Source organism: Galleria mellonella, unplaced genomic scaffold (assembly GCF_026898425.1).
Source record: "Galleria mellonella isolate WM207_F2 unplaced genomic scaffold, CSIRO_AGI_GalMel_v1 utg312, whole genome shotgun sequence".
Classification (NCBI taxonomy): domain Eukaryota; kingdom Metazoa; phylum Arthropoda; class Insecta; order Lepidoptera; family Pyralidae; genus Galleria; species Galleria mellonella.
In genome coordinates, this window is record NW_026442074.1 from 8,043,448 (window position 1) to 8,060,277 (window position 16,830).

The 16,830-nt window shown below is 33.7% G+C and overlaps 1 protein-coding gene across 2 annotated transcripts in view; it reads left to right on the plus strand.

Annotated features, from left to right (window-relative positions):
• The window catches only part of LOC113515083 (Fanconi anemia group J protein homolog), an 83,961-nt gene that overhangs the window by 30,357 nt on the left and 36,774 nt on the right, over positions 1-16,830 (plus strand). For both annotated transcript variants that reach the window (XM_026899222.3, XM_026899223.3), the window contains exon 3: positions 13,100-13,234. In XM_026899222.3, the coding sequence (XP_026755023.2) occupies positions 13,100-13,234 (135 nt within the window). The remainder of the gene's footprint in view (positions 1-13,099; positions 13,235-16,830) is intronic.

Genomic DNA, 16,830 nt, shown 5'->3' on the forward strand with positions numbered 1-16,830 from the left:
TTAGAAACTTCAGATACAGAAGTTTCTTTTATGACGTTTTTTATTCCTTAGGGATTAATTTTCTAAAATTTTTACGGAAATTTCTGTTGAAGGGATTACGAGAGAAGCCGTGGTATACAGCTAGTTTGAAGTAAAAACACAATGTACCCAGTACATAAAATAGATAAGAATAAACTTTATTCAAATACATTAATTTTTTATTAACTTCGAACGATATTACCAAGAAATAAGGTATCATTATCAACATCAAAGTTCAGCCGTCCAATAAGATGGATTGAAGAAGTCCCAAAAAGTTTTTACCTACACCATAAGGTTGCTTAGCAACCAACGCGGTGTGAAGCCCGACCTCTAAGAACAGCCCCTAAACTTCCGTCGACCCACCGTGGTTACCCCCACAGAAAAATATAGAATATGTACCTATTATTGCGAACACACATAAATATAATTATTGTCCGTTTAGTTATTAAAAATACCTATTCAAGTACACTAATTATCGGGGTACTAGCTTCTGGAGTATATATAATATACATACTCTTTATATCGCCGCATAATCAGGTACCGACTTTCAGTTTCCACATGTATGTTAGTGGGAACGGTTGTTGAAATATTTGCCCAAGCAGTCAAGTACTTCGATCGTGACAAAATTCATACGCAACTAACACGAGAGTAAACCCTATCAATTGCAAAAATTCGTTTCAAAATGGTCGTCATCACTTATTACGATTTTCCGTCAAATGGGCTTTCTATTGATCAATAAACATAGTAATAAGTACACAACTAAATACTCGATTTTACAATAAAACATACATTTTAAAACTGGATATGAATAACAAGGAAGAGAATTCAGAAACGCGGGCCGAGCGGGCGACAGAGCTGAGTACACGCTAATTGCCACTTAAGTGCCAATTACGACGAAGCCTTACGGTACGAAGCTGAGGTGAACTGGCAGTGTGTTCTGTCGGTGCTCTCCTATTAAAATGTTGGCATTAAATTAATACATAGGTACAAACAAAAGACATTGAGGTATACAATACATTATTGGATTTTCCATACAAACCGTGACTATCATATAATATCAAATTGCTATACAAAAAACAGAATACTTTATTCATGGTAAAATAAAAATTGATGAGTAATCACCTCTTAGTTAAAGGAATAAAACTCACCTATAGACCGCGTGAGATTTAGATATAGGTACACGTTTGAATTTAGAACGCGAACTCATATGTATACAAATAGATTTTGATATGTAATAAGTAGTTTTTTAGTGCGCAGTAACATGGAGTGCAAAAATTTTTTTCAAAATGTATGTAATATTAAGGATGTAAATTATACAACAACATACACACAATTTTTTATACACAAATTTGTATTTGATTTGTACACAAATCTCAATTTTTTTCTCCACTTTGATCTGATCTCCACTTTTACTCAATCACAGACTTATGTCCATTTCCATGTTTTACCATGTAACCAACTACGTGAACGAAAAAATATTGTCTCTATTTTTCGCCAAAATTTCGCCAACACAAAATTTTTTACTCATAATTACGAAAATATACCCAATAGCAGTGCTGCATAAATATTAAGCTCTTGTCTTTAGCCGACTTTAAAATCGATATTTTCAGCTCTGAACCGTTTTGATAAATGTTTTTGCAATTGATAAAGTTTCATTTCAATTTGGTCCATTATTAATTTTATTGACGTTTTGTGGAAGAAAATACTAAATTGTCTCTACCCAAAAATTGTCTTGCCATATTTTTTTTATTATATTTTTTTACTGTTAAAGGGTCTAGTGATTGATTACGCTCTCATCTGATAAAAAACGATAATGTGGTCTAAGCTGATCTAAGATCCTAGTAATAAAACTTTAGTACGGTAACTATTTAATGATCGTTTTATCTTATTAATTTTATAAAAGTACCTAAAGCGAAGTAAATTTAAATAGATAAATAAACATAAGCATAGACAACCAAACCCCCTACGAGTGGAACGTGAAGCTGAAGAGTAAAAATAAAACGATGAAAACAACGCAGCTAGTGAAGTACCCTCATTTGAGAATGTCGCAGTGCATGTACAGTCGGCCTCAAAAAATCTATTAACATATTTAGATTTTTAAAACCCGTACACAGCGATCCATACATAAATCATTACAAACATGCAACTAAATTTTACTCATAATAATGTCATCTAATTTTAAACTAATCTTATGTATACAACGGTGTGTAGGAGTTTTCAAAATCAGGTAATGTTAATTGATTTTTGGTGCTGATTGTACCTAGCACCACTTATGATACCTTGTGCGTACCAAAAGCCTACAATACATAGAAACGACCTGAAGAGATTCCCTCTTAACTATACTCACAAATGTTTTATGCCTATTTTTGAAGAAAATTTCGAGAGAAAATATGAATTTAACTAATATTTACATTTTAGCTATATTTTTCCTCGTATTTGTATTGATATATGACTCACAACTTCTTTCTTATATCGTACAAAAGGCACTATGTTAATATTTGTGAAATGTTTTAATAAGCAGGAGACCAAAAGACCTAAATTCGGTAATTGTCAATATATTTCTTTAATACTGACTAGGCATAGCTGATAGCCAGTAATAACCCTCACTTACAGATATGAGTACATACAACACTTTGAATAACACAGAATATACTGTGCTGCCTTTTTATACATATTACCAGATATGCCTCATGCTACACCACGGACTAACAAAAATCTTTGTGTTATTGAAATCTGTAATAGAATTTGTTCGACTCTAACCACCACTTCAGAAAATAGTTTCAGCTGAACTAATAGGCATCATACTAACTTGTAACACTTATATTATAGAAAAAAAAATCTAATCTCTGTATTAGAACAATATGCATCGCTGTAATTACAGTCAGTATAGTATGGTATCTGTACAGGAGATGTAGCTAACGTAGGACTTGATTGCCAGTACACAAAAATAAATGTTTTAAAAATATTTAACATTTCAATTATAATCAAAACAAACCAATACATACGGTAAATAACGGCTACACAAACTAAGGTTTAAATCTATTACCCCCATCGCATAACAGGTGTGCTTTTCTCGGCATATTTTCACATCGTCTACATCCACTTTATAATTCAAATCTCTAAACGAAATATGGGCACGATACAAAATCATGAATAATAGATAAACGACAAACTACGCTCCCTATTTACAGAGATGCGTAGCTACGAGTATCATTACTAACCTCTTCTGCGTAATTAATCGGTAGGGCTGTCCATACTCCCCGAGCAGGGCTTTATTAAATTTTAGCGCTTTCCAACTCGCCCCTCGTCCACCCCCACCGGCCCCTACTCCACTCCCCCGAATGAATAGACCCATCACTTTTACTATTCACAACCTCCCTTTGGATTAGCGAGATGAATTTCCTGATCCTCAGGGGGTTCAAATTGTGCGTGGGGCCCTATTGATGCGGATTTGTTGCGATTGCGTCGCGATTATGCAAGTAAGTACCTACGCTCTTTATGGCTAAGTTTTGTACTTCTGGTTAGTAGTTAAATAAATTAGTGAAATGATATTGTGAATCTTCTTTGAAAAGATACATGATTTAGTTGCTCCATAGAGAGAAAACTCTTGTTGAAGTAACAGATTGATAATCGAGTAACTTTTTTCATTTGGTTGTAGCAATCAAATAGTATAAAACTTTTTTACAGTATGTACTATAATAATTCACCTATTTCTAATTTGAAATAAGCAGAAACAAAAACATCAGTTACTGTTGCTTTTATCATATACACCATATATGTTTACATTCATGTATCATAATCGCTCTCACTTTTTAAGGAAGATATTGCCAAGATATACCTAAGACGGCTACCTTATTTACATATTGGTATGATTATATACTACTAACATTTTTTCTTTCAAAATACAATATCTTTTCAAGAATATAAAGAGTCATCTTCAATCTTTTGTTTCACTTGTTATTCTTGCATCTAATTAAATCTATATAACAACAGTAAAAACCGTATATCTAACACAAAAAATTTACATATGTTTTTTAAAATTTTGTGCAACAGATTCCGACGTGGAAATTCCTCTGTGTGAATATTTACGTGAATTATATAAGTATTGATGCATACTTTACGAGAAAGAAATAAAACATAAACTTTGTTCATAAAGACTTTCCTTTTGAACATTTCATTCTTTACAGGCTGAAATTGAAATGATAGAATATTGGATCAGACGTATATTTATATACCTACGGCTGGTACATTTTTTCCCAAGGCAGCATTGCCAGATGTGATTTTTTATTTCTACTAATTACAAACATGTATCACAGTTCACTGCATGTTACTGTGTAACTACTAGACGAACAACTTAAAAAAAAACTGTTCTCCTTCAATAACTGCTGTTACTTCACTCTTCGGTATATTATATGGATATATATAAAGTTTAAAAATTATCCAATCTCCTCCACATTCATTTCATATTATTTAAAAATTTCTCCATTAATTTAATTTCTCTAAAATTTCAGCAACACAAAAATTACCCAATTTGCAAAAAAATACTCAATCTGGCAACGCTACCTAAAGAAACAAAAGGGAGAAATAATTTATAGCCTCTAATTCTAATTTATAACATCTGGACTCTTCATGTACATGGGATACACAAAATCTTTGTCTTAAAGAAATGTTTAATTTTGATGATAAAACACTCTTAACCACTTAAGCATCTCGAACTAGACCCTCTCGCGCATCAAATGTGTTTCGATTTGAGCTATCCCGAGTACCTGTCGCCACTTATAAATATTATGTTTATACTTTTATCTAGAACGATACCTTCTCACTCGTTTGTATTTCATAGAGCTTAGTGTATATTTATTATATGCTCATTCGAATTAAGTGCGTGCACCAGTGCGCCAGTTGACCTCATTTCACAGAAAAACCCTCGCATTAAGTAGTTAAAAAGATAATTTAAATCTAAAATAATGGTTTCGATTTCATCTGTATAATATAATATCCCTAGAAAAAGAAAAACTTTTTGCAAGAGTCCAGTTGATAGATAGATTCCCTTTCCGTTGTACATTGTATAGACAGATTAGATTTAAATGACCAAGCGATTAGACAATTCTGTCCCTATATACCGCACACATGTGTTACACGAGCCCGCGGGTGTAATATTTTTCACCCTACCGCTGCAGACAACAAAAACAAACCAAGTTCGCCCTGAGCGAGAATTTCGCCCCTTTTGTCCAAGTACAATACATGTTCGTTATATTTTTTTTTAATAAACCGGTACGAGTAAGCGCAGAATCGATGGCCTCCGGCGACGGGCTCCCGAATCACACAGTTAATTATTGACACATCCTTTTTTTATTCGGCTCTCAGCATCAAAGCGCCATTGTGGCTGGCTAATATTATTCCTTTTGTGTGTATAGCTCTGAAACTGGCTATTTCCTTACCTTTGTACCAAGAGGTGGTCTTTTGTTCAACACTCATTGTGTTATGATTGTTCTGAAATTATTGGTTATCAATTTTCTTAATGTTTATATTGAAGCGGAAAAGGAAGCGTATTCTAACTGTATTTATGTTTAACGGAAAACTTCAATCAATACTACTTATTTATTTAAACTTTATTGACCAACAGAATGTGGTACAAAAGGCGGACTGAATGCTGTACGCATTCTCTATCAGTCAACCTTTAAGATGTGTAAAGACACTCGATGGCGGTTTAAGAAATGTTATATATAAGTACAAGATGGTAAATTACATAAATACAAATCTTAAATTACAGTGTCTCCATACAAATGCTTCGAAACAGCTTAGCTTTGATTATTTTTGGGAAAACGACGACTTCTAATTTAACAAATAGGAAAGAACTTAGAACCATCCGGGAAGCGTATATAAACATCTTCGTTATATCTTTTGTACTGCTATCAAGTTTTATATATTTCGATCAATCCTAATACTATTTCGAAAGTTACTTGTCTAATTTGACTCATCAATACAACTGACGAGTGACGTTATATAAAAAATAGTATAGATGTGTAAATAGTGTTTGCTTATTTGCTAAGTAGTAGTAAATAAAAAATAGTAAACATGGGATAAATGTTTACTTTTCCATAAAAACCTCTAGCCTGCATTAACCTATTTAATCCTTTTCTTTCAATAAATTCTAAATTTGAAATACAGTGGCAAAACACTTTAATAGTTAAAGTAAGTCAGTAGGATGTTTTAATCTTATAAAAATTATTTAAGACTGTATATACGTTTTTTTTTTTTTCACCCAACATAAACTCGAATTATATTCTTGACGGTGATCTAGGTACTCTATTGATTATATCACTATGTGCAATTGTTGGTATTTAGTGACACCATCTTTAGGAATATCAATGTAGGCATCGCAGCCTAAAACTAGTACCTAATAAATATACAAATATAAACAAAGAACAGAAACGGCGAATAAAATGTTATTTGCCCTTACTGAATATGGCATATTCAATTCTGTTTATATAGACAAATTGAGACAGTTGTTTACACAACCAACCTGTATATTCAATTATCAGAAAAAAAAAACACGAAAAATAGCTATAATGTCGTCTCTGTGTAACCGTCATATTTATTTACTGATGGTACAGTTTTGTGTAACTCGTCTGGATAGGAACAATCAGCTTCCAAAAACATCTTAAAAACTCGAGGACACACAATACCTAATAGTAATCATACAAAGCATCGAAATACATAACTATAACCACGTAGGGGAGAAAGGGATTGTTAGTAATGCGGACTATCAGTCCAATTGCTAACAATATACCCTATCAGGACGATGGTTCCACGTGGTTTTCCCTGGAAATCATCGTGCTGAATTCCAGATGTATTCATCACGGTGGGCTAACTGACCTGCCCTTTCATCGTCCCTATGATCCCTCACTGGTGCCCCGCTAGCGTATACCGTTAGCACAGGCAGAACTACCATTCCATTATCATCCATTGAAAAAACTATAACCGCATATATTTAACTAAATTATATATATAAACACATATGTAAGTATGTAGATTCAAAAATACCTAAGCAATAGAGAATACAGAAACCTTACTAATATTATAAATCTTAGTTTGTTTCCTTTTAGTTGCTTAACGGCTTAACCAATTGTTATGAAATTTGGCACACAAATACTATGCGGAATAGAAAATGACATAGATTATTTCTTATCCCAATCAATAAACATATTCCGGTTGCTCTAATGAGGTAAATCTATACTTAATAATATACTATGTATCATACGTATTATGTGACAACAAAAAAAACAAGGATCAATTACTTGGGAGCACAAAATACCTAAAATATTGAGTATCATACGCACTTATCACCGAAGGTAACTGAGCAACTCGGAGCTATAAAACATAAATACCATATTGCGTATCATATGAACCTAACATCAAAAGTGCCTTTTGTATTCTGGTTTGGAAAATATTTTTATTTAGACTATGTTGTATTGTAAGAATGTTGTTTTATTAAAATAACAAATACGGAATAATAAATAACTGTGTCCGGACGGATTCATGAAGAAGCCTATAAGAATCCTATATACAACGATGAGTGACCTAGGATGTCTGTATTTGTAGGTACTTGCTGTTCTGACTATCTATTATTATTATTATTAAAAAACAACTATTAACAACGATCACATCTTTATAAATCTCATGCGTATATCGCTTTTAATTTGTGAATGTCCCCGATAGAAGCATAGATATTGCGCAAAGCGATGAATAATTGAATATTTTTGTGGTAATGAAATGCGGAGCGCGGCGGGCGGCAGCGACGTCACCTCGCATCCCGATCTTGATAAAGGGTTGTCGTATCGCGACCGACATGGCATCTAACGGATAATATCGCTTTCCGATAACGTTCCTTTGGCACGAGAATAGATTACGAAGCTTTTTTTTTTCAATTTCTTTCGTCACGTAATCGCTAGTTCGTAGACATTCCGATTGTAAAATTATGGTATCTATAGCAAATAATTTTATTGCTTTTTTGTATGGACATAAGATTTTTTATGCAACTTGAAGTGGCAAACAAAATAGAGAAAGAGCTAATTGTCATTTATAAACAGCATCGTGCACAGCACAAAATACAGTGTGAAGCTTGTAATATTCCTCATATTTTACCAGTCCTGAAGACTAGGATATTATGATTTAACTCCCTCTACTATCATATCCTTTTCAAACGAAAATATATCCGTATTTGCATTACTGCTTGACTACAAAAAGAACAGTGAGACAGAGGTGGTAATACGATAATAATGGTAATTGGTGTTGCGTTGATAAACCGTATTTTGCCAGTGGTACTGTGTATTGCTCCTTAATTGATCAGTCCGATTCTAGAGTAACGGCACCCGAGTATGAACTGTAGTTCCTGACCAGTATCCTCTCCGCAACTCTAGTATCCCTATTTCCTCGATTCTTTCCTTCATACCATATACGGTTGCCACAAACAAATGTACCTATTCCCAAGGACATCAGCCAGGCAATCTGTCGTAAAATCAAAACCTAAAACCTTGTGTTGAATAAAATCATATTACGCTGATCCTAAATAATTGATATAAGGGCATATATTTATTTATTGCATCATGTAATGGTATCTAGTTACCATCACCGTTACAATAAGTAAATATAAATTATATGAGAATCCTTTATGTATCTACTTGTGTATTTTTTTTATTTTAGTTGATTGTTTCTTGAGTATGCTTGGCGAATCAGACCATCCTCAGCAACTAAAATTAAAATTATCTGGTTATTTATATAATTAGAACATTGTGCTAATCATTTCATTCATGATTTGCATAAGTTGCAAGTGATTTAAAATAGACATACTTAGTTTTCATGTACACTTTGGTAGGTACTTACGTCTATGCTAATTTCGGTGATTTGACAGGTTTTTTAACCACATTACACGAATTATAATTTCGTCACAATTTTAATTGAATTCGTACATATATTTAACCTAATGTAGAAATCTCACGATCTCTCCATATTAACAGAGTTTCACATGGAGTTTTACTATTTTTTTAATCACACTAAAAGGGCTTTACAGCCCTACTAATAAATATCCATCATTAGCATATTAGCCTTTAATTGTCCACTGTTGAACATAAGCCTTCCCCTTGACTTTTGCCAATAGTTGCCACGCTTGGCAGGCGGATTGGCAACTGCAGTCAGGCTTTAGAGATATTTGAAAAAATACGCGGTTGCCCATTCCTCGCCCTCCCTTAGTCAGCTCTTACGACACCCACGGAAAAGGAAGGGGTGGCCTTTTCTACATCGGGACCACGCGGCACACATATTCCTAATAAAATATATTTCTATAAAAGTATCTATATAGAAATCTGCGGATTATCACGCTTAGAACCTTGATGGATTTCAATATAAATCGTATCCCGGATAAACAAATACATACGACATTTTTTAACTGAATTCATTTGAGCAAATTCCGAGTCATAATTAGCGCATTTAAATAAAGGTTATTAAGTATAAAAAAAAACTAAAGCGGCACTGCCTCAAGATGTCTATGGTTTGGCTCTTTTTATTAAATCTATGAAAGGGTGTGCAAATCAAAGCGGCGCGCGGCAGTGTAATGCGATGCTCATACAAATCGGTAGATCCTACAAAGCTTTAACTTCGGCCGCAATGTGCCGCCAATCATATCAGTTATGTGAAAAAAAATAAGTATTAATACTTGTGCGAACGAGGAACAGTCCTCGGAATACTTTATTGGGCGATAAAATAGAATATAATACACTTGCAATGTGTAATGCATAAAAGATTAGATATATTGCAGTTCCGCAGCTGACAACGGGAATTTTTCTCTTTCTGCAACAACACTTCCTTGTAACATAATAAGGTAAAAATCAACCGTAACGAATCGAATGAAAGAGTGAAGCACAATACCACTGTTTTATATAAATTAATACTTATCGATTGGTAACCCTAACAAACAACCTTATAGAAAATAATATCTGACACATACAAACGCACGGATATACAACTCCATGGACATTACAGAATACATTGTGATCATAGTACCCATTGCCATTGCGTTGCCATTTCTGAAGAGAATCGTCTCATCTATCTCATTCTTCAAACCGAAATACAGCCAAGACCAGCTACTTGTCAGATATACGAATGGGACAAAGTTGCCCAACTACACGACTTTTGTACGCGAATTAAAACCTTATACCAAGCCGTTTGGCTTTATTTACGTTTTTTCTGGGATTTTATCCATCTCAGTCGCATTTTCAAGTATCTCTGCAAAAATACATCAAACAATTTCCATTCTTCGAGAATAACACACTTGCATACTAGATTACTAAGAAAATAAGTATTTTAATAATAGATAAGTGACTTAATTAGTACTTAATTATTATTATAATTTGTAAAACTACCTACCTATGTATTCGGCGACTGTAAACGCCCGGCTAAGCCCACCTAATGGAAATGACAAGACTAATGTAACAACTGAAAACATTCCGTTGGACGGATCTAACAAAGCATTCATTTTCTGATGGCGGTAATCTCGCCGAAGGGCAGCATTGTTCATGATTTTTTTTTCTGCGAATTTTTTCGTATTTTCTCTACGAAAAGAATAAAAATACTGAACAGTATTGTCGACGCCGACGCTCGCGCCGTGATCGCGCAAAAAGGAGCCCCGATTAGGGTTACCAAGCGATAAGTTTCTCCTGACACGTCTGGAATTTTGACTCTCTCTCGAGGAAACAAGGAAGAAATATAATTGCTAGGATTTTCTTATTATATACAATTAATGTAAAAAGTTTATATTCTTAAATAAAATTAATAACCAGGCGGTTTTTAATAGGTCTTTTTCATTTCATAGAAGAAGACTTGATTCAAATTTTCCAAAATGTGTTTGTTTATTAATCATATTTTTTTAAATGGATGAAAATGAAATTATATCCCCGCTTGCGCTATCAGAATACGCTGGTGGGACGCCAGTGAAAGATGACAGGTGAGGATGAAAGAAGGTCAATTAGCCCATCGCGACAAATTCCACAAGAATTAACTACGATGGTTTCCTTCCGTGTGAAGGTCGACCAGATAGAGTATATTACTAGCAATGGTAATACACTTATAAATAAATGGTATACTAGCAATCCCTGACCCTATTGGTATCAAGTAATAATCAAACCCTAAAAAGTTTATTTATTATTAATTACTAGCAAGGTATATATATTTCTAATTTTTTTAAAATAATATGCAGAATTTGTTAGTCTGATAAATTTCTAATGGTGAAAGAATTTTTAAAATCAATAAATATTCTTTGAGTTGATTCTTTACTATTTTAAATTGTTTATTCAATCTACTCGTATCAGTTTATAGTTTTACTTTTTTTGTTTTTGATGTAGCTTTTAGCAACTGCAAATCTTTTATTGCCTTTAAATATCGCTGCTTTCACATATCACATACAGAAAAGTCTGGAACATTGTCAGGAAATCTCATGACTGAGTCTGGTAACCCTAGCCCTGGATGACAACGAAATGACGGGAGCGTCCGCGGGTGGCCTCCACCCCTCCCCCTCTTGTAAAAATGTCGCCCGGGGAGGGGCGGCATGCCTACGACAAGACGGCATTTTTACACACCACCACCGAACCGAGAAATCCTATGCACCGATTTGGGATCAACAGAAATTGAACTGTGAGCAGGAGTAACAAGAGCGATTACCGCACAGAGAGTCAGGCCTCGACTTTTTAAAACTGAGTTGTGTTTGCGATAAATCGATAAGTATATACATACACGGCAAGAGACGAGGGTACAAATTGCACGGATTTTACAGCTCTTTGTGTTAACAGAGCTAGGGGAGGGGCGTTTAGCGGTTTCCGACGGCTGTTTCAGGAAATAAAAAAATTTGCTCTCAAAGTTCGATGATTACTTACGTGATGACAAAAGCGTTATATAAGAAACAACCTTTGAAACAAACCAAAGTATAATTAATTGTATTTAAATTACTTGAAGTATATCTTAAATTAAAATGTTCTGATTTTTTTTTAATAATATAATACCTGTATTGTCGTTATCACCTTATCAGTTCACTACAGTACAATACCGGCCTTAGGCCTTTTCCAAGACACGTCACTCAGTACGAACTTCAGCTCTTCGTTTCCAGTCATTTACAACCACATGCCATCGCTCTAAATCGTAGATCTTCATCCCTTATTAGCAGCTTTGTGGTCTATACTAAGACATATTTACTTCAACTCTTGTTAGTTTAACAGTAGATATAACCAACCTACTGTGTTTTGCACTTGCAAATTCTTTAATCTACGTCCATATTTTATGTTCTCTAGCAAAATTACGTCATGGTTTATCGTAGTTAACTGGAAGAACAAGTACAAGAACAAAACTAAATTGTTCTTGCACTTGTTCTTTCAGTTAACTACGATAAATCATGCTAAGCAGAAAGCAGGTTGTATGTTTAATTACCATCTTTGTGTTTCCGCCACAGTTCAGTAGTTTAATAGTCGTAAACTAGACATATTATGCACTGACTTCCCTCACGTCTCCTAAAACTAACATATAACTCAACCACGGACATAAATAGAAATAGATGCCGCAAGCATCCCAATATGAAAACTAAGTGTATTACTACTGAACTATTTACAATTCTATTAATAGAAAACCCTTCGCACTAAATTATTTCGAAAATAAAAAGAATCTAGTCCGAAACTAAACAGAGCTTATATTATAGGCGCTAAACAACTGTTAGGAATACCTAAAAACTTTTTTTCGTAATTATTCATAGAAAACACGGAGACCAATACAAACAGATTATAAGATCAATGTATACAGATTATGGATACAGATGTTTGTATATGCGTGACTGGAACCCACAACTGTTGAAAGAAAGGTGGTGTGTCAAATTGTGGATTATCAATTCCCTAAAATTTTTCAATGTTTACGTAGAATTTAGCCAAAGTCAATATTGAGCCTAATTAAGGCCCAAAAATTTACAATATCTATACAAGTTCATGTCTGTAATTTCTATTAAAATTTTTAGTATGTCATAACCAAATTTTTTATTTTTTTATTTCAGATCGTATCGGACAAATTCAAGTGGAAAGTTATTTCTCTGATTACCCCGAATTGAAGAAAATGGAAGGCGCAGCAAACTACATTGCCACACCATCGAAAGTAAGCCCAGAGAAAAAATTCGAGAGACCAGTTTTTGGTGAGTTTAAAACTTGTTTTCATTAATTGAACTCAATTTACATTGTGTTATCTTATACTTCACTAACTATACCCGCGACTTCGTCTGCGTGGTAGTTGAAATTAATGTAACCGAGAAACTCCAGCAAAATGATCCATCCACTCGATTACGTAGAAAGCATATCTTCATTAGTTGATTATGTTTACTTAAAAATCTCCTACATGGTGGTTTATGAAATAAGTTAATTTCACCGAAGAAGTTGATAGTGCTTGAAATATCTTTTGTTATTAATAAAACAGTTATCGAAGAAATGTGAGAAAAAGACTTTTATACTTCTCTCCCATTAGTAAACATTACATTATTTGTGTATTCTTTTCTTTTTACTTACAATTTTGTCTTAAAATATCTTTTGCTTTTGCATTGCCACTATAAATAGTATAGCAACAAAATAATGTAACATCTATTCCATGATAGGCAATATCTGCTCAAATAAAACCAAACAAAATTATATTTTCTACATTGAACAACATACTTGTACCTACTCACACGATCTGGTTGTACGCCTGCTCAGACGCATTACAGTCGATCGCGCCCGAATGCGTCTACATATTTAAATTATCAGATACGTCGATCAAGGCGCGAACAAAACACGTCGGCATTATGCGCTTGCGCCGGCCTTTTTGCCCGTTGTAAAATTAGACGTATTAATTCGTATTACAAATGTGAGCTTTTGTTTGTGATGCGTACGCACATCTGCCCTCTTGTGATGCTCGATTGTATGGAATCGGAATTAGATTTCATGTGTAGATGTTTTTTTTTTGTACAACCGGTGTTAACATTACGTTTTTGGTTAACACACGAATGATTGTTGTCTGTGGTAACTCTATAAATGTTCTTTTACTCAATGCCTATGGTAATGTAATGTTTAATTTATGGTATATTATGATCTTCCAGTCTTTTACCGGACCAACAATTTTTTTTCCTTTGGATATGCTTTGTATAGGAATTTGGCTTACATTAAGAAACCTATACCTACTTCTGAATGTAAAGTTGGTTTAACTCTACTGAAATAACAAAACATTCTTCGAGGATTAATGTTTAGTAAGAAAATGCTCGCATCTTATTCAGTATTAAAAAACAAAAACAAAAAAGGAAGAACCACAATTCGTAAAATTCTCCTTGAGGTATAGTGGTAAAGTTGTCTTTGGTCATTTGGAGAGGATGAGTATAAGAAAAATTGCAAAAGAGATTTTTCGAGCACGTTCGGTTGAAGATATCGGTAGAAGCCGCTCTTGGCGAGCATATGACGAGCATATGAGGTGGCATGGTGTTAAAAAGGGATTATGTTAAAAGTACCTAATCGAAACCAGCGAGCTTCTATGAATGATTGAATGGATTGATGAATGTGGAGGAAACAAAGGAGATACTACATACTACGTAAGTAAGTATAACCAAACAACTGTTTAGTTATACTGTCAAGGTACATTGCTAGCAATATACTGTTAAATCACGATGAGCTAACTGACTTGATAGGTGATTGAGAGATGATTCTCTCACTGGTCCCCTACTAGCGTACATTGATAGCGCAGATGGAGAATTCCCATAATCACGATTAAAAAAAAAAGTATGTTTGGATCGTATATATGTATTTGTACATATATATCGTCATAATCTTAGAATACTGACGGATCTATATATGTAATATTTGTCAGTTCCGTCAGTATTCTACGACTATGACGATATGGTAAAGTTTTGTGTGATATTACCATCTTAAGAAGCAGCAATATACCACCCAAAATTATGATTATAAGGATTAGTGTTAGACTAAGTACTGCTATTTTCTGTAGTTTGACGACTACCTATCGTTAAAAATAATCCCTAATATTATCGCTGAATTTCGAAATCTTATATTTACCCGTTCAGATGTAACAAAATATTGTAGGTATAATATTCGGCTGAATCTTAGCTCGGTTTTCAGAAAACAGTTCACTAATTGTTCAACGCTCGGAAAATTAGATTAACTTCGAGTTGGTGTTACCGAGGCGCGTGTGTGTGTGCGTACTTCGAGCCGTCGGAGCCAGCTAAAAGCTGGCTCGGGCCAATCATCACCTTTCGTGTGAATTGTAGGCGGAGCTTTACACCCGCCGTGTCAACCATGCGATCGATGTGGCACACGCGGACATTTTTTTTTTTTAATAATATATTAGTTATAGTACATATCATTTAGCTAAACATTAAGTTTTATTTTTAATCTAAATTATAATAGTTTATTGATTTACTGCTGATTTACCAAAAAATTTGAAAGTGTTAGGTATATAAAATAATTAGATACCTATGTGTTGTATTTTTATGTTCGTAAATAAGCTAGATACATAGGTAACTCTTACAAGGGGGAAGGGATTGTTAGTAATTCGGACTCCCAGTCCCATTGCTAGCATTATACACTGTCAGGTCGACCTCCCCATGGCCACCTGGAAACTATCGTGCTAAATCCCAGGTGTATTCATCACGATGGGCTGCCTTTTCATTCTTACCTGACATTCCTTACTGTTGCCCCGCAAGCGTATACCGTTAGCGCTGACAGAGCTATCATTCCATTATCATCCAGTACATGCTGTGTTGATGCTATTCTACATGGCAGATAGAACCAAGTATCAGCGACTGTTGACTCTTTTGTGGTTTTAATGCTTCCTTATATAAATTCTTATCTCGGGCATGCATGTCGATTCATAAAGATTTAATATGTAAAGGTAATAAATAATAATAAGTACAATCTATCCAATCATGTCCGAACTTTTAAAGAGCAGTTACATCTACTATTATTTCATACGAATAAATATTACGTGCCTTGTAAACGTTTTTTTTATGTATAATTCAATAATAAATTCGTAAATTACGAAATAATTTATTAGTGCTAAATTAAAAAAAAAATAGTAATTATTTTCTGGCCTGTAAGTATAAATTATACAATTATCTTACTAAGAACCGATTTACATATTAAAAAAAGAAAATAATACCATATTTTAATTTGTTAAGCGTTATATATAAAAATAAATCTCGAACAATTCCAAGAAATCTTCTAAGACCTGTTCCGGAAGCTCCAACTTGAACAACTTAATTAAGTTTGAAATAAAAAAGTTTCTTGTATCTGAGTTCAAAAACTAAAATTTCCCAATGATTACTTAACTGTTAATGAACTATTTTTTCAATACAGCTTTGTATAACTAATAATCTATATAACGACTCACCTAATGCAATGTGGATGGTAACCGTCGCCTATTTGTACAAAGTCTTGTAAATAAATATAAAAATCAACTTGTACTTAACCTTCAAGAAAAGAAAGAGCATATTCCTTTTTAAAATGCCGGCATTCCTCAGGTGTTGCGAGTGGTGCTAAGAGTTTGTTTCCTGTGTTATAAAAAAAACTAAGAAAAATGTACAAATATCTACCAGTATATTGTATTTTTATAGAGTTAATATGAAATTTATATTTATTCTTTAAATGATATTAAAAAAATCATAAAAATTTTAAATGAAATAACAATTGGCTGATCTTATATACTGATTAAAAGGAGATACGAGTATTTATTGCTCCCTGTTGAGATTTTTCCAAGAGA